General features: G+C 41.0%; 1 protein-coding gene across 1 annotated transcript; it reads right to left on the bottom strand.

Moving 5' to 3' along the window:
* Positions 1–73: 73 nt before the first annotated feature.
* STEAP4 (STEAP4 metalloreductase) lies at positions 74–19183 on the bottom strand. The gene is made up of 5 exons (XM_045827147.1): positions 19034–19183; positions 4737–5194; positions 3542–4069; positions 2134–2298; positions 74–605 (listed from the first exon to the last, which is right to left on the bottom strand). Exons 2-5 carry the CDS (start codon positions 5190–5192, stop codon positions 342–344), a joined length of 1413 nt encoding a protein of 470 aa, XP_045683103.1. The 5' UTR covers positions 5193–5194; positions 19034–19183; the 3' UTR covers positions 74–341.
* Between the last annotated feature and the right edge of the window lie 4898 nt (positions 19184–24081).

Below are 24081 nucleotides of genomic sequence, written 5' to 3'. Positions count from 1 at the left end.
CTTTTGCTATAACCTCCCAAGTCCTTCCCTGGGGCCTCCCTGTGATTGTGCATGTCTTAGGTCATTCCCCCCCTGGGAAATTTTACCCATCATTGGCTAACCAATCAAGCACTGGTGGCCAGGCAGGGTGAAGTAAAAGGAGCAGAGGCGGCACCCCAGCCAGGGAGATAAGCTTTGTCTCCTTAGTGGCTTATGGTTTGAAGGTCGCTCGCTTGGCCTTCGCCATGAGGGGGTCACAGCTTCTGAAACCAGGCAGGGTGGTTCCCAACATGGGAGAAAAATGCTTTCTTGGCTAAACCCATTGTTCATCTCTAAAGACTCTGGGTGAATTGAACATTGATTTAAATATCTGTTTTTCCATTCACTGCTGATTCCGAGGATTTCGAGCTCCTTTCCCATCCTTGTCGGATCCGTGTGAGGACCTTGTCTATGCAAGGCAGGATGAGGATGAACTTGATCACCAGCACGGTGCAAGGAATGATGAGTGCTATTATGTGAATTGAAGGAAGATACCACCTGAGACTCGAAGGACTGAGGAATCTCTTTCCACCGTATATCAGGGTGTGAGCCGTGCACAAGATCAGGGTCAGGTAACCTAGTTTGGACTATATAAGCAAGAAACAAAAATATGCACATTAACACTATTTACATTTTAAAGCAAAACACTGTAAGCCAATGAAGAATATTTGTCAACAACAATAAATCTTTGGAAACTATCTTATTTAGAACAGTTTACTAAGTACTGAAAAAAGCATCACCCCTCCTTCAGGATGATAATATTTTATTTAAAACAAAATGGATTGTGCTCACAAATGGCAGGGTGGTTTCACCTTAACCTGGCTGGATGGGAAAGTTTCCCAGGAGTCAACTCTTTTGAGTTTGAACAAATAAGGTGCCTTGCTTCCTTCTTCAGTGGTAAAACTCTTTTCTTGATTACCTTTTCTGGAGGTCAGAGGTTAATAAGACACCATATGTCCCCAAGGAGTACCACATTAATAAATGTTACTGACTAAAACCAGATACTAAGCTAATTTCTATCACAATAAAGAGAAGTTAGCTAACTTTACTTTTGTCTGTTTTGGCCTAAATACTAAAGTTCAGTGTTTATTTCTGTCTTAATACCTTGAAGAAAAGTGTTGACATGAGACACTGTTGACTGCATTTGTCCCTGGAAGAAACGGTTAAGACTTGAGAAATTCGAATTGTTCTATAAAACCCAAACCAAATATCAATTACTGATGGTCTATTCCATTACACCGATGCACAGTGAACATGCATCAGGATAATCTGGCAGAACAAATTGCTAGGTCATGTGTGGAGTTTCTGATTCATGAGGTCTGGGAGGGCCTTGGCATTTGGTATCTAACAAGACCACAGGTGGTGCTAATGCCACTGGTCCAGGTCCCACATTTTGAGGACCACTGGTTTATAAGAATAGTTCAGGCCTGGCCAGGTAGCTCAGTTGGTTACAGTGTCATCCACATTAAGGTTGTGGGTTCGATCCCCAGTCAGGGCACATACAAGAATCAATGAGTGAATGCTTATATAAGTACAGCAAATTGATGTTCTCCAAAATTAATAAATTAAAATTTTTTTTAAAGAATAGCTAAAAATTCCCTTTAATGAGGTGCCTGGTTGATGTGTAAAAAAAAAAACAACTTTTCCCTGTCACAGACCAGCATTGAGTCTTGTGTGCTGACAGTCCAGCACATCGTGTTTGTGAGGCTTTGAACTCCTTCAGTGCACTGCATTATAAATCAATGTGTCCCTGTCCTGTGGTTGACTTTTGGAAGTAGAAACTTTATCTTTGGGTTTCTTTTCACCTTGCACTGAGTACATCTCCACAATATATAATAGTTGTTGGTGCTTTTCGTTCTACACTTGTAGCTGTGGCCCTGGGTGACAGAAATCTCAAATGCCCTGCTAGGAATCCAACCATTACGGAATCTGCCTTTTGTTACCAACATTTAACATTTTCTAATTTAAATTTGTTTCAGTTGCTGCTTTTATGAGATTGCTAGGGAAGTGATGGAGCAAAATGAAAATTTATGCCTGGTATGAGAGAAAAATGAGGATATTTGAAAAGAAACACTCATTTTGCAATTACAGTAGATTAAATCTTGAGGTCCTTACCTGGACAAATCGGAACTCTCTCCAGTTGACCGTGTTGCTAACTGATGGCAAGGAAGTGATCCCCAAGAGGACAAAAAAGAAAAATCCAAGGATTCCCAAAGATATATATGAATCATTAAGCCAGGCCATAGAGGTGCTAAATGGATTTTCTTTCTTGGTTATTGCCTATGAAAAATTATAAGCAATTTTAAAAAATTTCATTATTAAGTAAACTGCCCAAACTTTCAAGGGGATTGAAAATACCTCTGCATGGTTCATTTGCTCAAGGTAAATTATATGACATTTGTTAATAATCATTTGAAAATAATTGTAAAGAAAAAAACACTTAGACATTATTTTTTTTTGGTATAAAAAGCAATGGATCTGATGGAAGTTCATTATGATAGTTGATGCCAGGGGTTGTATACAGAGTTTTAATTAACCCTATAAATCCTAAAAAAGGTAAACATTTACTTAAACCATCTTTACCACATGGTTTCTTGTCCTCCAAGCAAAACTTGATGTTCTCAGATGATTACATCAAGATTCTGTTTTTCTGCTTTATATGCTGATTAGTCACACAAAAAGTTGGGGTTCTTTCTTGTCTGTTATGTGTAAATCAGCATCGAGTTTGTCACACCACAGGTGGAGAGAAATCAGGCCTCTTTAATGTGATTCTCACCCCAAAATCTCCTGTGCATTTGTTAGGGAAGTAACGTAAGGAAACCCACTGAAGCACCATCACTGAGTTATTGAGTGAGGTATAAACTTTGAGACTGAAGTAAGGTTGGTTAAAACCACTCATTTCCTGAGGAGAGCTGATGTGTTGCACTTCCACTGGGACTGCTCTTAGACTCCCTGAGTTAGTTCTTTCTGAAGTTTTGGTTATGCAGAAAATAGTATTTGCCATTTGCTTAGAAAACTGAACAATGGAGGACAATCCCATGAGCCAAAACATTAATGGGATTGTAAGCACTGTTTTGTGACTTTGTTTACATTCTTGTGACACGTGTTGGAATAGCCCCCTTACTTACTTACAGGGTGGTTAGGTGTTGACTTCCGAGAGGAAGTGGCACGCGTAAAAACCAAAGCTGGAAAATGTGCTGGTTTACATTTATTAAATGTGCACAAAGGAATTTCGCCGGGTGTCACTAGGCTCCCTGAGCCTGCAGCTCTGTCAGTCTGTCAGGGTCCCAGATGTGTGGCAGCACAGACCTGGACCCAAGGGAACCTGGGAATCTAACTTTCCTTCTCAAGTGGATTCACTCAAAAACCAAAACCGAAAGCAGACATGGGGTCTAATTCTAGTTACTTGAAACAATAAAGATACTTAGAAGACTGGTTTTCTATAATTGTAAAAGAGAGTATCAGACAGCAAGTTTTCCCTTTGACTTAAGGAATAGGAGGGTACAAATGAGTAGAGACTGACCTGGGTAGCAGTTGCGTTTCCCAACCTCCATCGTACATAGTAACGGATCGGAATCACAAGTGTGTAGAGGACATGAAGGAAGGCAAATCCCAGTCCTAGCAAGCCAAGCTGCTTCCTGCAGAGCATCCAGCGGTCCAGCCAGTCTGGGAAGCGGCGGTACTTGGTTCCTCGGTACAGTTGCAGGATGGCAGCGATCACACCAGGGAGGTAAACCACCGCAAGCAGTATCAGCGCCACTACTGGACAGACGCGATTTGGAATGGAAATAGCCATGCGAAATGTGATGTCCTTATTGTCATTAACATAAGAGTAGATTACTTCTCTGATAACACAGTAAACAAAAAAGAAGACACACAGACAAGCAGACAAGTAGAAGGGGACCTTCCACATTGGAAACAGTTGCAGGGGGTAGTTCTCAATTTCCTTGGCTGCCCTGAGGGCTCCTTGATCCAGCGGAGTCAGCCCAAGAGTATGAGCTATGTCCATCACTTTCTGCTTGGCTTTGCTGTCATTTCCACAAACAAACACCTGGGTTAAAAAGAATTATTTTGTATTTATTTTTCCATCAATAATTATTTTGAAAAGTCTATACAAGTACTGCTTAGAATGAGGACATGTAGTGCTGAACTGCTTTTCAAACAAGGCTGTTGCATGCACGTGTTTAGTGAGATGACGCTTTGAACTTGCACATGGGTGCTTGGTAGCTCAGTGCCGGGGTTCAAGCTGAGTGTGGTTTCAGGCTTGTCACACTGACAGGGCAGGACTCTGCCTTCCACGTGGGAGCAGCTTGGTGTTTCTCCTGTGTTCCCAGTGCCCCAGCACTAGGATTGCTCCCAGCCTCAGTGAGGAAATGGAACCAGTTTCACACAAGATGATGGGGGGTGGGGTGTGGAAAGGATACCTAGCAACAATTTTAGGTGTGTTATTCTCCAGTACTAGCAAGAGGCCCCCTTGGAGACTCACACCACAGGGGTCCACCAAGCCAAGAGCTTTGCAGACAGTGGGAAATAAATCACACTTGACCACCCCACATGGTTAAACCCAAGAAAACTAGTCATGGCACATTTTAGCAGAATGGAATATTTAGTGGGTATTTTCTTTTGGAGTTATATTTTGGAATCTTTGAGGTGAGGCCAGATTAAAAAATTCACTTATTAAAGATTGAGTGTGAAGTAGATTCACCGTTTAATCTTACCTGCCGACTTGCATCCAGTGCCCCTGACTGGAGAGCCCAGGCGGAGAGGGTGTTAAATGCCTTCACTACATGGGCTCCCGGCACCAGCTGAGCAAGGTACTCTGCATTGGATTCTGGGTATTGATTGACTTTGAGGTTGTTGCTGACATCGACCAATATTTTCCCCTGGAGAACCTCAGTCAGTGCTGTGAGAAAATCATAATGTTCCCTGTGGATAGCTATGATTATGGTGTCAGATTTCTGAGCCGCTTCTGAATAGCTCAAGACGTCTGCGCCTTTGGGCAACAGACTGGACATCCTGGGGGTTCGACTTCCGAAAACAATAGAATAACCGCACTGGAGCATTCTAAGTCCCAGCGATCTTCCCAAATCTCCTGTTCCAAAAATACATATCGTCTCCCGCTCTTCTGAAGAAATCATGGTAAGAGGAAGTGTATCTGTAGAAGTTTTCTCCATGCCTGAAAGATAATTATAAAACAAATACCAGCAAAATATGAATGCTCTGGGCATGGAAAAATTAAGAAGAATTATCTCCAGGAAACAGTGGTTGGCTGATGTTATTCTAAACTTCTAGTGAATTCCCCACAAAATTAGGAAAGAGTAAAAATTGTCATATAGATTCTCCTGTGTCTTATTTAACAAAATCATTGATAAAAACTTCTGTTGGATAAAGAGATGCATCAAGAAAACCAAAACACTGGTGGGCATTTTAAACTATGCACATGTTTTGCAATGATATTACATTTATCGAATACTTATAGTTCCAAGATTTCTCAGTCTGCCTGGCTGTCTCCTCACTTTTCTGTTCGCTTATCCTAATATATTATTTTTCTCTCTCTTATGCTGGGATGAACATTTGCAAAATACAGATTTGATCAAGTTGCTGGTGCTCTGTAGTGAGACGGGTGCTGTGAATATTGACATGTTCTCACTTGGATCATCTTGATCACTGCAAAGAGAGTGATTCTGGACTCTGCACTGAGTATTTAGCTACCACATTCATTTATTCTAACCTGCCATAAACTTTTTAAAACAAATATATTGACTACACCATACTATTTTTTGTTTTACCTATGACTAGCAGTGTGCCCTTGAGTAAGTTACTCAAACTCTTTGTGTCTCAGTGTCTTCATCTTTTTTTTAAATCCTCAAGGATATGTTTTCATTGATTTGAGAGAGAGAGAGGGAGGGAGGGAGAGGGAGACAGAGATGGAGAGGGAGAGGAGAGAGAGACAGACAGGCAGTCAGGCAGACAGGGACACATCGATGTGAGGGAGAAACATTGAATGGTTGCCTCCTGTTCACACCCTGACTGGAACCAAACCTGTGACCTTTTGGTGTAAGTATGGGACAGTGCTCCAGCCAACTGAGCCACACAGCCAGGGCTCAGTATTATCTTCTTACAAATGAGAAATTGATACTACCTACTTTGGAGACATCAGAAGGGTCGGATGAATTAGTGTATCTTAAAACAGTTTTTGATACACAGCAAATTGGTCATTAATAGATTACTTAATGATCTATTAGTTACTTAATATCAATCTATTAATTATAATTTAGTATAACCTATATGTAAATTCTATAAATTAAGGTTTAATTATTCTTCTATAACTGTTTTTATTGGAAATATATAAAATTTGTCTGAAACAGTATTCAATAATTCTTAAGAAGCTTCTGCCATACTCACTTATTTCTTGTAAATAAAATCCTATATGACATGGCTTTAGAGCATATATCAAAATGTAAGTATAAAAACAGCTCAAGTGTGAATTTCTCTCATAATTCTTTCACAGTTTTTTTGTTTGTTTGTTTTGTTTTTTTTTCTATTTTTTTAATCATTGTTCAAGTACAGTTTTCTCCCCTTTACTCCCATTCCAGCCCACCCACCCTTTTTTCCCTGTTTTTAATTTTAATCATTGTACAGTTTGTTTTAATATTTCTCTCTTAAAATGTGGCTTGACAATCCAATGTAACATACTTGGGCTGTTATCCCCACCATTAGAATTTATTTTCACTCCTCACCCTTCAGAGACATCACTGGGAAAATTAAAGATACAAAACCAGGAAGGAGATGTTAAATATCACTGGCTGACAATGGAATGAAATATAGTTATTCCACTGGGCAGTGAGTTACTCCTTACTAAGTTACAGAATTTCTTAGGTTGACAGTTGTGTTGACCACATCTTGAGCTCCACCTTAAGTCCCCCGGTTCTTTTTGCAGTCCTGGGCAGTCACCAAGCGCTGCCCAACTTCCAGTGCCTAACAGAGGCTCACTCTGGGGCCCTCCACCTTCTATCTCTTGATTCTTGTCCTGGGGCTCTTCTGGCCCCCGTACCTGCACTGTAGCACTCAGAGGTGTACAACCCATGGGGCACCCATAGACCAGTGGGGATCAGGACTCCACTGATCAGTGGTTCCCTTTCATCTTCTGGCACATGGTTCTGACAAATATGACAAGGCTGCTCTGAAAGTCTTACTGGGTCAGAGCACTACTCGTCTGCAGCAGTGGCCAGAGTGACACCCTCTCCCTGTCTTCCCCACCTCCCCTGGTTTGTGCTCCTGGTCCCTCACTCCTGCTCCCTGAAATCACTTCCCTAATAAACTATCCGCACACAAGCCTCTGTTGCAGCTCTGCTTGCTAATCAATCCAGGAAAATACAACATTTTGACTATTTTTTATGAAAAAAGAAAAACGATCAGACCTAAGATTACCATAACTGAAATGATGAAATAACATGTAAAACACAAAAAGTTAGTCATTATTGGGAAGAATCTAATTTCTAACTCTTGGGGAAATATCCTAATAATAGGAGTATGTAAAAATGAGAGGTATGTGCACACACTCTAAACCACGAGAGGTCATTTTACAGTAAGTACTACGTAAAGGAGGAAGTCACACCCATTTCCGACTGTTTGTAACTGAAAATACCTCGTGTGTAAACATGGAATTATGGAGGTAGTAAGGTTTCTTGTTTAAAAACTTTAAAAAGAGTTTCCTGGTCCTGATTTCCTCTTAGATGTAGGATGGAAGGAATAAAGGAAATGAGAGAGGTGGCGAACAGGAACCAGAGTTATTAAGGGAAAGACGGGTTAAAGTAGTTACAACATAGTGGTCTCCTCTGTCTCCTTCACCTCTTCCTAAGCCTCAGTTACGTAACAGGAAATGCAGCAAGAATATCTCCTGGTTTGGAAAATCTCCAGGACTGGGTTTGCCTCCTATGGAAGCACCTTTCAGATGGTCTCCTTGTGAGGAGAGCCAGATAGGTAATGGGATCCCACTAGGTGTTTGTAGAGATTAGAGACTGGCTACCAGTGACGCAGATGCAAAGAGGGCCAAGATGACTGCCAAAGCCACGGTAGCAGGCACCGCTGAGATGCGTGTATGTGCGTGGATGCATAGGTGTGTGACATGAGGGGCCAGGTGCTGGGCAAGTAGAGTCTTGCTTATCATCTCCCTCTGTCTGCAGATCCTACCCCAGGTTTTGGGAAGCCGAGGCAGCATTCTTCTTGGGAGTTCCTAACTTGGTGTCCCATGTGGATGCTGGAGTCAGTCTGGTGTGTATGTGTGTTAGCTTTTCTCACCTCCCAGAGGCCCAGGCCACTTCCAGCTTCAGAAGATTTTAGCATAATAAAACCATGGGACTGTCCAAATAGGATTACAAAAATTGCATCTGTTAAATGCTTATGCTTAACAAATCAGTGATATTAACAAAAAAAGCTTTTCATCTGAAATAATTATAGACTCATAGAAAGTTGTCAAGATAGTATGAGGCCCCTGGGCAGCCTTCTTTCTCCACTTCCTCTGATAATGGAAAAACATAAAATGGAGTAGGCATTGCTAAGACAGTCACTTGATACAAAAACAGAGTCAGGAGGCTCCTGAGGAGGTGGCGCCTGTGCAGATGTTATGAATCAGTTCTCAAAGCTGCCAAGCTGCTAAGCCTGTTGCTAAACTCAGGTCAAGGATGACTCACAAACATCCTGGAACAACTGCTCTGTGGACACATAAGGACTTGAACTCCTCCTTGTAGCTTTACCCCCTCATTTGCATATCTAACCATCTCTGCTAACCTAGCCAGCAGTCCTTCATTTACATGGAAGAATTACACTTGATGGTGTTTGCCTTCACAAACTCTGCCTTTGTTCTCTCTGGAGGGCAGCTTGGGTGGTTGCTACCTGAGTCTGTGTCTCAGGGGTTTGAATCTTTTAAAGCTCCAAATAAGCTTTTAAATTCTTTTACATACTCAGATCTTTATTGGTTAACACCTGCAATGGTTACATTCTTATATACCTATGGTACACTATCAAAACTGGGAAACGACATGGCTACAAAGCATGTGTCTGGTTCTGTGTCATTTTATCCCACGTGTGGTTGCCTCTATCCACTGCCGCCATCCGGGGCCAGAACCTTCCCAGCAGCACCCTTCCAAGTGATGCCCTGCTCTGCTCCTCTGCCTCCCCTGGTCCCCGGACACCATCAGTTTGTTTGTTCTCTAACTCTACAACTTTGTCATTTTGAGAATGTTGTATAAATAAAACCCCACAACATGTAAATTTTCTTACTGGCTTTTTTTTTTTTTGGTTACTTAGCATAATGCCCTTGAGATCCATCCAAGTTGGCATCTGTCAATAGCCTGACCTCTTCATTTGCTCTTTTGCTACCTGTATGTTCTGTTTGGTAAAAAGTCTGTGTACATCTGATTCCATTTTCTAGTTGGATTGTTTGTTTTTTAACTGTTGAGTGCTTTTAATTTTTTATGTATGCTAGATGTGAGTCATTGGAAGTTACATGGTTTTCAGCTATTTTACCCCAGTCTGCAGCTTGTTTTTTCCTCATCTTTAAAGAGTTGCTCACAGAGCAAAGGTTTTTAACTTTGACAAAATTCAAATTGTTTTTGGATTGTGCCTTTGATGTCATGTCTAAGATTTTTTTTACTAAGCCCTAGGCCCTCAATATTTTCTCCTAAAGGTTTTATAGTTTTATACTTTACATTTAAATCCATTATTCATTTTGAGTTAATAGTTGAATAAAGTGTGAGATTTAATCCAAGACTCATTTTCTTCCTATCATTTGTTTAAAAAGATCATCTTTCACTGAATTGCTTTTCACCTCTGAAAAAAATCAGTTGTCTGCTCCTGTGTGGGTCTGTGTTTGGGTGGGTGCTCTATCCTGTTCCACCGGCCCACGTGTCTCCCCTTTGCCTTTGACTGTAGCTATACAGTGAGGCTTAGAAGTGCACAGACTAATTCTTCCCAGTTTATTTTTTATTTTCAGAACTGTTTTAGATATTCTAGTTACTTTGCCGTTCAATGTAAGTTTTAGGATAATCTGGTATATATGTGTGTGTATATATATATGTATATATATAATGCTTATACTTAACAAATCAATGATTTTTAATGTAATCCAAAAATATAATGCAACCTATTTGTTTTGTTTAGGAGGTAATCTCATGATGTTTTAAATATTAATTCATACTAAAGCATAATATCCATGTATAGATATCTGATAAATGGCTACAAAGTTAAAGTTGTATAATGGACTTATTTTCATCCTAGCAGTCTATTTCTGTATATTCACAGACCTCATTTACAGAATATACCAAAATAAAATTTTAAAGTCCTGGTGTAACAGCAGCTAGGGACAAATGGTCCTTTCCCCCTCCCCAGCCCTGGAATAGACTCATTCCCCATTCCTCTTAGAAAGAAGAATAGGGTTCGGCGACCCAACCATGCCCTCTAAAAGGTGGCACGTTCTTGCCTTGCTCTTGGAACACAAACTGTTTGTTTCCCCTAGTGTTTTCCTAGAATAAAGAAGAAAATATATAAATACTTATGTACATAAGACCAGTTGTAGAAGAGAAAAGGAAGAAAAATCTTCCTCTCTGTGGTGCTGATAGGCCTAAAAGAAATTAGCCTTCATGGATTCCTCCTATATCTTTCATTCTGAGAAATCCACAGAAAATACAAATTAAGGTGAATTATGTTATGTAAACATTCAACCTTATTTACATTATTAGAAGTCTTATTTGTTTTTAAGCTCACCCAGTTTTACATATATATACATACTTAAAATGCAAAAAAATGTTTCACATAAAAAAGGTTTGGAGGTAATCATAAAAACAACTGTAATGACAAAACTCTCAACATTACAGAATGCACACTGTGGAGTAATAGAAATAGTGTGCTGAGATCCATAACAAAATCATAGGCAAAGAAAGACACCCTCCCCACCTCCACCACACAGTTGGGTTTGGAAAGGAATGGAAGGAGAAGGGAGATGGTGGTACAGGCAGAAGTCCTGGCATTCCTTTCAATCTTTCATTCAATCATCAAAGCAACTTCTTAGAATCAGTAAGGCTTAGAAATGCAAATATCTCTGCCAAGGATTACTAGAGAAACCAGTGTTTCTCAGCCCTGGTGCACACTGGAATCACGGGACAGCTTTTACAAAATACTGATGACCAGACTCTTGGAGTCTGAATCAATTGGTCTAGAGTAGGGTCAGGGATTGTTTTTTTATTTTTAATTTTATTTTTTTAAATTTAAAGCTTCCCCAGATGATTCTACTGTACAGCCAAGACTGCAAACCATTGCTTGCTAACTTTCAGTGGTTCTTTTCCCTGGTCACCATTAATATCAGCTGGGCAACTAGTAAATGCTAGGGCATCAACTGTTGAGATTCTGAATGAACTGATCTAAGGGAGAGCTCAGACTTTAAAAAAGAAAAAAAGAACAAAAAGAGAAAAACAACAACAACAAACGAAGCAATCCATTTTAAGGAGCACCCAGGGCCAAGAACCACCAGGAATGTAAAGGATGACACTATCTTCTTTGAAGAGGGATGATGGGAGGAGAAAGGCAGAGGGAGAACAGTAAGCCAGTGAGCCGGTAAGGAGATGCAGAAACATTTTACCTGCTTTACAGTTTTCCCCCTAAGTAATTGTTGACTGGGTCTGAGCATCTGGAATCTTCATGTTATGAAAACCAGAGGCAAGAAGGGTGTGCAGGCCCCACAAAGAAGTGAGTCAGGGGAGCCAGACTCACGACTTGGTGTCAGGCTGCAGGTAAGCTTTGCTCTGGACCTCTTGCAAGGAAACCCTGAAGAGTTGTCTTCCATGAGCTGCAAAGTTATAGTCTGATTAAATCCATCACTTTCCCTGGCGGGGGGCTCAGTTCATTGGAGTGTCATCCCCTACAGCAAAAGGGTGCAGGTTTGATCCAGGTCAGGGCGCCTACCTAGTTTGGGGGTTTGATCCTTGGTATGGGAGGCAAATCAATGTTTCACTCACATGAATGTTCCTATCTCCCTTCCTCTCTCTCGAAAATCAATAAACATGTCATTGGGTGAGGCTTAAAAAAATAAATCCATTCATAAATCTACGTCCGTCTCCTTGGTAGCCACTCCCAGATAGTGCATACAGTACCTTGTTTACTATTTGGATAGAACTTTCATTAAAGACATTCTCTCCCTTTCTGAGAATTCAGCTTTGAATTCTGAAATGATTGTTCATACAAGATATTGAATTCCTCGGACAGTATGTCCTTTGGGCATACTGTCCGAGGACAGCCCACCCTTTGGTGTGGTAGCACACAAAGCAGTTTCTGGCTTGGCAGCTTCCAGGGAGTTAGAGTGGAAATAATGCTTCTAAACTCTGTAAGATGTGACAGAATTTTTCATTTTAATTTAGTACCTGCAAACAGGATTTTTTGTTTTTATTTTTTAGTCCTTCCTTCTGTTTTATTATTCCTTTTGAATTTCAACCTCAAAGCCCTACATGACATATATATATATGTCATGGTTACAGTTTATGAAAAAAATTACTGTGCCCCCACAAAAATCAGTGTGTTTCTCTACCAATTTTTTTTGTGGATGGTTCAATTTTCAGTCTATATGTTATTTGACAATATAACAGTATAATTATTATTTTAGTCTTGTAGTTAGATGTAGGTCTGTTAGTAATAGTCATAAACTAACAGAAATATATCATTGAAAGCTCTTAATCTAAATAAAGAAATCACTGTAGGTAGGTTGCTTAAAAACTAATTATTTCAATTGTTTTGTGAGAAAATGTTATGTGCCTCATGGCAACTTAATTTTCTGATGATTAGTTTTTATGCTATCCACTAGAATGGCACAAAAGGAAATAATCGTATTTTGTACAGTTTCATCAAGTCGCAAGAGCATAACTAAATATAACCTTTACATTAATGGTCTGTGGGGATATGCCCTTCCATGTGAATTGCTAGTAATCAGAATCAGCGAGGGCTTGTGCTGCAACTTAAATGATTCTGTTGGTAACATTTCCTTACCACCAGATGAATTACCAGGAGAACAAGGTAATACAGACCTATATTATCTATTTTAATTGTACTTTAGGAAAAAATACTTCTAATTTAAATTATTTGGTGAAATTCTAATTCAATGAAAAGTCTTATTGATATATGTTTTCACGTTTAGATCTCAGTGGCACCTGTCAAGATAAAGGAAGATTGTATTCTGATTCCCTGGCCAAGAATTTCATTAGGCAAGTTCATTATCCAGTCTATGCCTGTTAGTCATTTGATGAAAGCCGGGAACTCATGACAGCAAGGCCAGGAATTCAGTCCTGTCAGGTTTCCTTTACCTTGACCTCCATTTACATTCTAATTCCTGAACCACCTCTTACAAATCTATGATTCACCAAAGATTCAGCCAGAGGGCCAGGACCTGGTTCGTCACTATGGGAGAAATAACGCCCAGTGATGGAGTGGCATTTGGCTTGTACACATGACGTGGTCACTGCTGATTGGGTGATTTGGTGATCACAACAGCTCACTTAACATTTAGTGTAAACTAGTAGGTTTCGCTTTTCTAGGACTACAGTAGTCAGAGATATTTAGGGAGTGATTTAATCGTTTCGACTTTTAATTAACTTTGTTAAAATTAATTTCCCGTGAATAGTCATTGATCTTTACACTGAGGTCACTAGGAATTACCTGTTTGATAACTGCCAGGACAGTCTGAGGGCTAGAGCAGTTTTGCTGCGGATCTGACCCCGCCCCTTGCACCCCGCGGATGGGAGAATTCCATTCTGCTTCAGAGTATCTCCTCACCATTTTTAGAAATCTGCTGGGGGTGGTTCACACGTTCTTATGAACACAGTTCCCTTCACCTTCTTCTGGATACCGTTTTCTTCCATTTTCAACCTGGCGCCCAGAGGCAAGGACTCCCAGCGTCCACAGAGCCTCTGACGTTTGCCAAGGTCAGCTCGAGCTGTGGGGCCAGGTCTGGTCTGGCCTGGCCGCTGCCCCGCTTCTCACCTCAGGACAGAGGGTGCTCTGGAAACTCCCTGCCCCTTCCGCCACTATGCTCTGATAAACAAGCCTGAGTGCAGTGCTGGCTGATAAATATTTTTTAAACAAGACTTTTAATTCCTAGGCTTTATTTATTTGTTTTTATTGTTGTTCAATTTCAGTTGTCCCACATTTTCCCCCGTTGCTCTACCCTGACCCCCACAGTCCACCACCATTCCGCTGTCGGCGCCCTTGGGTCCTCTATTCACGTTCCTTGACTGGACCCTCCCGCTTCTTTCCTTCCCATCACCCACCCCCAGCCCCTCTGGTACTGTCAGTTTGTTCTTTAGAATAGCCCTGTCTCTGCCTCTATTTGCTTGTTTGTTTGTTTTGTTGCTTAGATTCCACTTATAGGCGCAATCATAGGGGTGTGGCCAGAGCCAGCTTGCCAGCTGAGAGCTTGGAATCATCTGTGAGGGGAATTTTCACACCATGGAAATTAGCAAATGCTACAAATTAGGACTTTTTTCCCCTCAGAAAGCTGCTTTTCAGCACTCCACTGGGGATTTGTTACTCATCCCTTTCTCCCTGAGACTCTGGTGTGTGATCATAGAAATGGAAAATAATTGGGCTGTCAGAATGATTCATTTTTTCAATCCTGACTCTGGACATTAGGCCAAAATCTCTTTCCTTAGGGATCTCTCTTTTTGGAAGACTCCTAGATTCTTAATTAAAACAGTATTCATGTGGCTCCTTCTACCCCAGAAGGGTCCCAGATTCTCTCTACCCTACGCATGGAGTTCAGACGATTTGGGTTGTACATTTGGTACCACTGTTAGACTCTTGGTTTCCTCAGGGAGATACACACAGGGTCCTTTTTGTGTACCTGCATCCCCAAACACATATCTTCCAAATCTTCCAATTTCCCACACATGCCTTCAAAGAAATGATGAGAGAAAGAAAGAAAGAGAGAGAGAGAGAAAAGGGAAAGGAAAAAGAGAGAGAAGTCCCTCACAGTTTGGGATCTCAGTCTAGGATAAGCAGCTAGTGGCACACTTTCATTAGAACTGCAGCGAACCGTTTACCAATCCGCTAACTGCTTTCTGCTCAACCTCCTTCCACTTCCCATGCCACGCATGCCAGAGCGATTGAATGGGATGAGGAAATCACTTTAGCACTTGCATACTGAGATACTTTAGTACTGAGAAGAAATAACTAGAAGCATAATAATTTTTTTATAAGAACAATTTGATATAACTTAGTTCTTTTGAACTCTTCAATGGGCTTTATATCTTACGACATGCCTTGAGGTATTACAGAAAAGCTAAAGTGTTTTACTTAAGTTAAGCTAATTAAAAGCTTTAGAAATTCAATATTCCATTTTTATGACCTCAGTTAAATGCCTTAGTTGTATTATGTCAGTCTTCAAAATGAATCACTGTTTAAACTGAATTAGACTCCAAAGTGTTACAAATTTACTATGAAACTTACCCACTCTGGCAACATAATAGGGTTACTAAAAATAAGGTTAACGCCTTATTTGTAAGGTTCCCTTGGAGAAGAAACACCAAGGTTCCTGCAATTTCTTTCTCTGTTTAAAAAATAGTTACAATAATTTCCACTCTTTACTTTAGATGTATTATACAATATGTAGCAACCTCATGCTTCTCCCCAAAAGGCAGGTAGTTGAAACCTGAACCCTTGACCGTATTAACCAGTACAGTACAGGGGACCTCCACGCTCATAACCTGCTATGCCCATAATGATCAGCATCTTCACAAATAAAAATCCGGGTCACCAACAGTATCTTGGTAGGAGTTCATGTTTTTGACAGAATTATTGCACAGCCTCTTCGTGCCAAGCACTGTGCTATATGCAATAGGGGTGAAGTGATAAATGAGACTCTCCTGGTCTTCAGGGTGTGTCCATCGTGGGAGGAAGAGAAACATCAAATGGGCACAACGCAGCCTGTGAGGACCTGAGCAGTGGCAAGTGCAGCACGGGCCCCAGGCCAGAAAAGGGGCACTAATCTACCTGGGAAATAGGACAAGAAAGTTTACCAAAATCTGTGCAGAATGACTTCAGCCACTGATAAACTTGGCTCAAAGCTGTCTCCACACCTGGTCAAAAGAGCAAGCAGAATGAAAGATGCATACGCTTTGTTGGTGGCTAATCACCCCCTCCTATGGTCATGCTCCTCAGGGTTGGTGCCATCGCTACAGAGGATGCGATGGATGTGTAGTCAGCATTTGCAGTGGAGGCCAAAGAGACTGTCTGGTTTGTCTTCTAATGGCCCTCTAATGTCCAAAGAGGTGTGGTATTTAGTTGTATTAAAGTATCTCTTAGTTTTCTTTACACTCAGAATGATAGTTCCTAACTTTTCAAAATTGTGAACTTTCTTTCCTCCTAACATTAGGACTGAGCATGTAATCTACATTTAAAATAAATGTATTTCCAGTCAAGCTTTTCAGAAATACGTGACCGTCCAAGTACAATGTGGTAAGACCACTCCACATGCAGTTGAATAAACTCTCCTAGAACTCTCTGGAGAAGCATTTAGAATAGATGTCAATCCCCTGCTTAGTTCATTAGAGTAGAGATCTCCTTTTAGTAGACTACTGCATTCTTTCTGCAGTGATAGACTCCTAAGAGATGATTTTCAAATAGTGCAAACACTTTTTGTTCTTTTTTTTCCTTAATGATTTTGGAAGAATACATTGTTTCTATGTATAGGTCAAGTATGTTTTCTTATCATGTATTATTTTAAGCATTAATTATCCTTCAGTTATTTACGTAGCTTTATTCCTTCCAGGACTGATTTCTTAAAAAAAAAAGTATTAATTCAAGTCATTTTGGAAATTACCTAAAAGTCATTGAAAATACTTTGAGTCTGTTTAGCACATCGTGTGGAACTTCTCAAAAGTCTTCGTAATGAACCAATGACCTTGTTCATTCTCGTTGGATGTACAAAGAACAGTCAAACAGGTGACCTCAGAGGTCTTGTCTTTGTAAACCTTATTTTTACTATCTCTGGCCTAACGATAACTCCAAGAAAAAGTCCCACCCAGAAAAACCTTATTCCTAGATTTTTCTACCAGGAATTAAAGGTAGATGTGGACGCAGACCCTTATCGAGTGAACTCTTCCTCAGAGGACGACTGAGAGGAAGCCAGCTCTCAGGTGCCTTAGCAAGTCTTCAAATTTGAAGGGTGATTGTATTTTTTTTTTGCCAGCAGCTCATTAGACTTACTAAGATTTTAAACAAAAATGATTTTTAAATAGCACTTTGCAAGAGATTCAAGGGACTTACAAAGAGAACTAGATGGTGATCATCGTGTAACACTGAACCATGTATCTGAGGGTGACTGCAGTACTAGCTACTAAGGAGACTTTAAAAGAACAATCTGTGTCCTTTTAATAATGGTAGAGTGACACAGGGGTGGTTCTTCAGGAGGCAGGGAAATGCAGAGTGACTGCTCAGGGGTTCTTTAATTTTGAAATTCTATGACAAATGAATCCCTTTTTCTTTAAAATTGTTTACAACAAGACTCAAGGCCCAGTGTATGCAACTTACTAACAGGCTTATAAAAATTTGTTTGGTTACTTCTAACAATAGTTAGCAAGCTTAAGCAAGGCAGAAGTCTGGAAATTGTTCTCGAATTAGGGGATAGGCCTTGTACATGCTGGTTTCTGAACCTCAAGTTGCTATGTGAACTTCATTCAGCAGAAATGTAATGTTGTCAAATGGAGAAAGTGCTATTACCCAATCTCTCCGTACACATGTACTTGTTACCATAAAACCCCAAGGCCTGACAAACAGAGGGCTTCGTCCTATTTTATGGGTTGGCAGTGTTTGCCATGCAGGTAGAATTTCATACCATGCTCAGTCCCAGCATTCTGAAAAACTAGGGGCTTTGCAAAAGGCCAGATCTCAAAGAAGTTACTACAAATAAATGTGCCATTTTATAAAATTACACCTACTGTATCAGAAAAAATGTCCTTTAGTGTGAGTGACATTTATGAGACTGCCATTTATGGGGAATAGGACATTCTGACATAGCAAGGGAGGTGGTTGTGGAAGCTGAGAGTGTTCTCTGAATGATAAATATGATAGAAGTCTAAGATACTCATATGGGAAGAGACTCTCCATTACTGGGTAGTTTTCCTATAAAAATGAAACCTGCATTATTATGAAGACAGTAATTACTTGGTCATACCTATAACATTAATAAGGTTGTCAAAATATTCATACCTGCAAGCATCTTTAGTTATGAATTTTCACCTTGTTAGAGTTGGACTTTGTGGGTCCTTAGGCCAATACCCTTTTATTTTACATACGTGGAAACTGGGGCTGAGGTGTGGAGCTTCTAGTTAGAACTAGGAATAGAATTCTCCAACCCCCTCTCCAGTTCTCCATCCAGAGAAAAAAACCACATTCTTGCCGCCTCTGGACACATGGAACCAAGGCTTAATTTACTCTTCATAATAAATGTGTATTTCAAATAACATTTCTCTGGCAAAGTAATCGCCAAACTATAGAAGGAAATTTAAATCAAGATCAAGATGGAATCGATTGCATATATCAGGACAAATTTCAGCTCTTGGGCAAGAAGTGACCTCAGATCTGAGACTGCAGAGATTGCCCAAACCGCATTCTTCTAGGTTCCCTTTTCACGGGCACCACGAGATTGCGCTTCTCCAGGAGTAAAATACAGAGAGGAATCCAAATCCCTAACTTTTTCCCTTGGAACTTCTCTGCACCTTGGTGTGGAGATAAGTGATAAAAAGCCAGGAAGCTAGAAGCTTGCTGAATTGCTTAACAGATTGAGTGGCACCCTTGCCTGGCCTTTCCAGGAGCAGGGTGTGGGGGCGCACTGGGAAATTTGCCAGCTCCTTCTTCCAGAGCCAGCGAGCTTGGGAGTGGGGTCCTGAAAGGAGGTCCTCAAGGTTGGCTGAAGCAGATAAGGGAGGCGGGCCCTGTGGCGGAAAGTACAAGGCAAATAGCCAGCAACGTGACCCACCTGCGGCAGGGGTGCTTCCAAGCTGCTACGGTCTAGGAGAGTTGCAGCTTGGCGCGCAGCTGGCTGGGCTGGGTGGGTGACGCTTCGCAGCGGTGCAGCTCAGGGTTGAGGCTCGTGCTTCTCACCCGTATAAGAAGGCAGAGAGGGGAGGGAGGGCGCGCTGGATTTCGCAAGAGAAGCGGTGGAGAAAGCGTTTCCAGGAAGACTTCAAATTGGGAATCCCGGGCAGCAGGAAGGACCAGAACTTCCTGTTCTGCCAATGCAGTTTTTGCTACTCGGTTGCCGCTAATCTCTGGCTAGTGAAGTTTCTAGGGGTTTTCCCCAGAGCCCTTGGGATCTGTGCATCCCAGGCGGGGCGGGGCTTGGAGACGCTGAGGAGGACACCTTTACCGAGGGCTTTGAGTAGCTGGGGAAACACCACCTGGTCTAGGCTTCTAGGTATTTCTCTTCTTGCCTTCTTGTCTCAATTTACTGTAAAAGGCGAGAGCTTTCTCCCTCTACCTGGAAGCCCTGGGCTCCTATGGGGCTCAGCTTGGATGATCTTGATGTTTTAATTTAGGCAGAATTAAATTGGTCAAAAGAAACAAATTAAATGAAGGAGAAGGATGATGATGAGGATACCTTATTGTTGATATATAACTATATAATACTGCATAATAATATGCAGTAATATACAGGGTCTGGCAGAGGTAACGCCTTGAATGTGGTTGGTAGGGTAATGATACAGGTGTAATAATTTACAATTTTAATTTGAACATTTCTTCTACAATGTCATATGGTGTGCTTGAATGTGATATTGTTATATTACAGAATTACATGCTTATGATTTTGTAATAAAAAAGGGGTGCTATTTGTACCAGACCCTGTATATTGCATAATTGGACTGAAATCTCTCTATATTGAGGGAGCTCAAAAGCCACAGCTATTGTGGTTTAAGATTTAACTAATGATGATAATCTAAGAGGCAAAGCACCCCTGTACTCCCAAACTCTGGTCTAGAGCCCAGAGTCCTCCTGATCTGCCTCTCACCCACCCATCTGGTCTTAAGTTCCATGGCGCACTTGCCAAGGTCCAGATGTCCAGCCACACAGGAGGCCTGTTCCAGCACTTTTGAGTCAGCTTTCCCTTTGCCTGGATCACACCTCTCCCCAGAGTATCTCATGGAGTCAGCTCAGAGTCCATGTCTTCCAAGAAGTTTTCTCTGAGCCACTAGTTGCAATTAATCTTTTCTTTTTCCATGTAGCATAGTTTGTGCTTCTAATACAGCAATAGGACAAATCGCCTCTTAAAAGAGTTATTGTGTGAGTTATCTCCTGTCCTGGACTACAGGCTCTGGCGTTTGACACCCTATCCTTTTCAGCCTGGAATTTTCCACCACACCTAGCACAATGCTCAATATGTATTTCAGTCACTGACAAGTCTACTTCCAATTAGCATATTATTGCTTGCAAAAAAGGTCATCTGATAGTATTCCTGGGGCAAGGAAGAACTTAAAAGGTATTTATTGATTTTATAGCAGCAGTTTCCCCAGATTGAAGACTGACAAAGTGAGACAAGGGCATGAAACTAGGAAACATAAGGCCCCTGGGGCATCCCTAAGAGGCCTCAGCTTTTGTCAGCACAGTCTTGTGACTACCCCTGGTCTAGTGTCTGGCTCTAAGCCCTGTGGGCACAGAAGCTTGACTCAGTGTATTGAACCCCATACAAAAACCAGGATGCTGATTTGTTAGTTGTCAAAGAAATATAAGCAAATAGTTACTGTTAAATCACAGCATGAGACATTGTAGCCATTACATCCTCTCCTTGTAGGCACATTCTGTGGAAGCCATTTTGTGCAGACAGCTGCTCCCTAAACAGGGGAGTGAGTTGCAAATTCCAAGGTTGCACATCTATCACATCATGGAGATACATGCAGCACCAGAAGCAAACAGTTGGAGTCTGTGGGCCAAGGTCACTCTGGTTTCTGGGTTATGTTTGTACCCATTATAAGTTGACTTAATGGAGAATCATATTTCCAAATGTGGCCTCCAACTAATAATAAAATCATTGCTTTATATAGGTATCAATATTAGGTGGACAAATATTTTAAAACCTCATTATTATGAGAGGCAAGTATATTTCAATTATGTAAGGTCTTTTTTTGGCAAATGCAACTAGAGTCCCAGAAAGAGAAGATTAAGTTACTGGTATATGAAGGAGAAAAAATTTCTTTATTAGTACCAAACAAGAGGTATTTGACTTGTTTATCTTGTGGTGTAAAGATGATTATTCCCTTAGTCCTAGGAGGGACACGTAGTTCATAACTCTCCTAGTGTGTCCTTAAACCTGTGCTGTAGGGGAAATTAGCTTTCAAAGATGCCAGCAACCCAAATACCCAAGAACTTGCCTTGGCAGGATTCATCCTTCTCCCTGAAGTCTTACCAGAACTCTGAATAAACCTTCCCAGATGCTGCACATCAACAAAGAATTCCTGTTTAGGAATTTCCACATTTTCTGTGCCCTGAGTCTTTCTTGCTACATCCTTACTCTCAAAATTGATCCTACATGAACCAGACAATGAATGTCTTCTTGAATATTGCCCCCATGGGGCTTCCTTGACCTCCTCGTGTTTTAGCCTTGCAGAATCCATTTCCTTTTTTGCTAATCATATTTTCATTTTTCTTTGAGAAATACCCTTGCACAATCTCAGTTCTTGCAGTCCAGGTGGAAGGGACACATTGCTGGGCTTTCAGGAATAGACCCATGACTTAGGCCTGACCATTCAAAGCACACAGCCTTGTCCACAGTGATTGGTTCAGTGATGACATATGACCTAAGCTGGACCAATAGGAATCTTTCCTGGAACAACCCAGAAAGAAATACACGCTTCAAGGAGGGTTGTTGAGCTTCTAGAATATAAACCAGCTAGCTGCGAGGAGAGAGCCAGCCTGAGGAAGAAGCCACTTCAAGGGAAAGGAGAGCAAAGTGATGGGAAGGGACAGATTTCTGAAATTGTTGGAACTCCGTACCTGAATAAGGCTCTATAGTTACAGGAGTCAATAATTTGGTGTCTGTTATTTGTACAGTCCTACCTAGTAAAATGGGATTGGGCAGAACGAGAATGGCACCTGCTCAGTCTTGCTTCTCCAATTATACTACCTACTAAGGTGGCTTCATCACAGTGTGCAATCAGAATGAGAATGCAATTTGTTGTTAAAAAAGTGTTTTTTAGGTTTTCTTGTAGCAGGTGTGGGATTTGGGTAAACAATTAGTTTCCTTTTATTCCCCTTTATTTTTGTTGTTGACAGCATTACAGATATCCTCATTTCTGTGCCCCCCTCTGCCTGCCTCTACCCAGCCTCCATCCTCTGGCCAACATCACACTGCTGTCTGCGTCTATGGCTTATGCGTACATGTTCTTTGGCTGAAGTTTCTCAACAACAACTTCTCCTCCTCTTCCTTCTTCATCCTCACCTGATGATATCCCCGCCCCCATTGCTTTTAGAAAAAGAGGAAGGGAGAGAGGAAAGGAGAGAGAAAAACATAGATGTGAGAGAGAAGCATTGATTGGTTGCCTCCTTTATGTGCCCAAACCAGTAGGGATTGATCCTGAAACCTAGCATTGTGCCTTGACCTGACTGGGAATCAAACCCTCAATCTTTGGTTTATGGGATGACGCTCCAATCAACTGAGCCCCACTGGCCAGGGCAGAATTTTCTCAGCTTCCTGCTAGTAGACTTGGAAATTTAATTTCTGGTCCCAGAAAACTTCTTTTCCTACTACTTTCCTACTGTATGGGAAATGAGCTAAGAGAATCCCCTCACCCCTGCAGAAATGTGAAATTGCAAAAGGTATAGTAAAGAAACCCAGGCCATTAACCTGGCTTTACCCCGTTCCTAGGATTCCTGCCAACACAGAACAGGAAGCAAATTCAAACAACATTTTGCCACCCACCTGTACCTAAAAAAAGTCCTGATGGGAAAATATGCCAGACACTGGCAGTATTGGAGGTTGGGTTAGGTGATGATGTCAGGCATGACAATAAAGAATCTAAAAATAAGACATGCCTTAAAGAACCTAACTCTGTCACTAGAAATTCAAGACAGGGTTAAAGTGGAAAAATTGAGTATATGTGTAAGATGAATGAATAAAAATATTTTAAAAAGTCACTGACTAGAAGTGAAAGGAAGCTACTTCTGGGAATTGGAAGTGAGCACACACACACACACACACACACACACACACACACATCCCTGTCCTGTTTATCTTATCTCTAACTCTCTGAATCTCAAAGTCTTTGTTAATTTTGGAAGCTCCTGGGGTAACGGCAGGCTATGGACTGACTGATCACTGCTAGAAAACTGGACATCACCCAAGAGACACCCGGTGACCTCAAAGGAGGTGTTATGATGTTATCAAAGAACATGATGTTCAAAATAGTTTGAAGAGATGGAGAAACATTTAAGTTAAATTGATTCACCCATGGGTGGTGGTTACTGTTACTACTGGAAGTATTAGTGGTAAACAGTTCCAGCATCCTGCCAACCTGTGCCGAGTGCCAGTATGGGAGATTTGGTGGGATTTCCACATACAAAGGAGGGGCCAAAAAATTAGAGTGAATGTAGCTTCATTCTTTGACCTGTTCACCTTTCAACAGAATTAGGAATGAGGTGAGTATAAAGTAGGTCCTAAGAGGAACAGAAAATGATAGGAACAATGAAATAATTCTTTAAAGTAAAAACTTCATGTTAAAGAATTAAAATATCTGAAAAATTGATGCACAGGTGGAAAATTCAAGATATGAAGGGGATCCATTAAGAAGTATTTTTCCCCAGACACTGAATTCTCCTTACTGGAGGCAACCGTGCTGATGATTTACTGGGCTCCTTACATAGACAGGCTATGTGTGTAAAAGCAAATGTACTTGTTCTTCACAAATACAAGTGGGAGGTAGTGCAGGGTGTCAAATGTATGAGTATGATGATGGAAATAGATTTGACTTCAGGTGATGAACACAGTGCAGCATACAGATGATGTATCATAGAACTGTACACTTGAAACCTACATAA

The sequence above is a fragment of the Phyllostomus hastatus genome, unplaced genomic scaffold, assembly GCF_019186645.2.
Source record: "Phyllostomus hastatus isolate PE091 unplaced genomic scaffold, TTU_PhHast_1.1 phas_scaffold_78, whole genome shotgun sequence".
Classification (NCBI taxonomy): Eukaryota; Metazoa; Chordata; class Mammalia; order Chiroptera; family Phyllostomidae; genus Phyllostomus; species Phyllostomus hastatus.
Note: the sequence above shows the minus strand (reverse complement) of the source record. Positions and strands in the feature narration are given on the sequence as shown.

Coding starts and splice junctions, on each gene's coding strand:
- STEAP4 (XM_045827147.1), bottom strand. CDS start 5,192: ATGGAGAAAACTTCTACAGATACACTTCCTCTTACCATGATTTCTTCA. Junction 4,070..4,736: donor CACTGGATGCAAGTCGGCAG/GTAAGATTAAAC, acceptor TTTTTAACCCAG/GTGTTTGTTTGTGGAAATGA. Junction 606..2,133: donor GAGAGTTCCGATTTGTCCAG/GTAAGGACCTCA, acceptor TTGCTTATATAG/TCCAAACTAGGTTACCTGAC.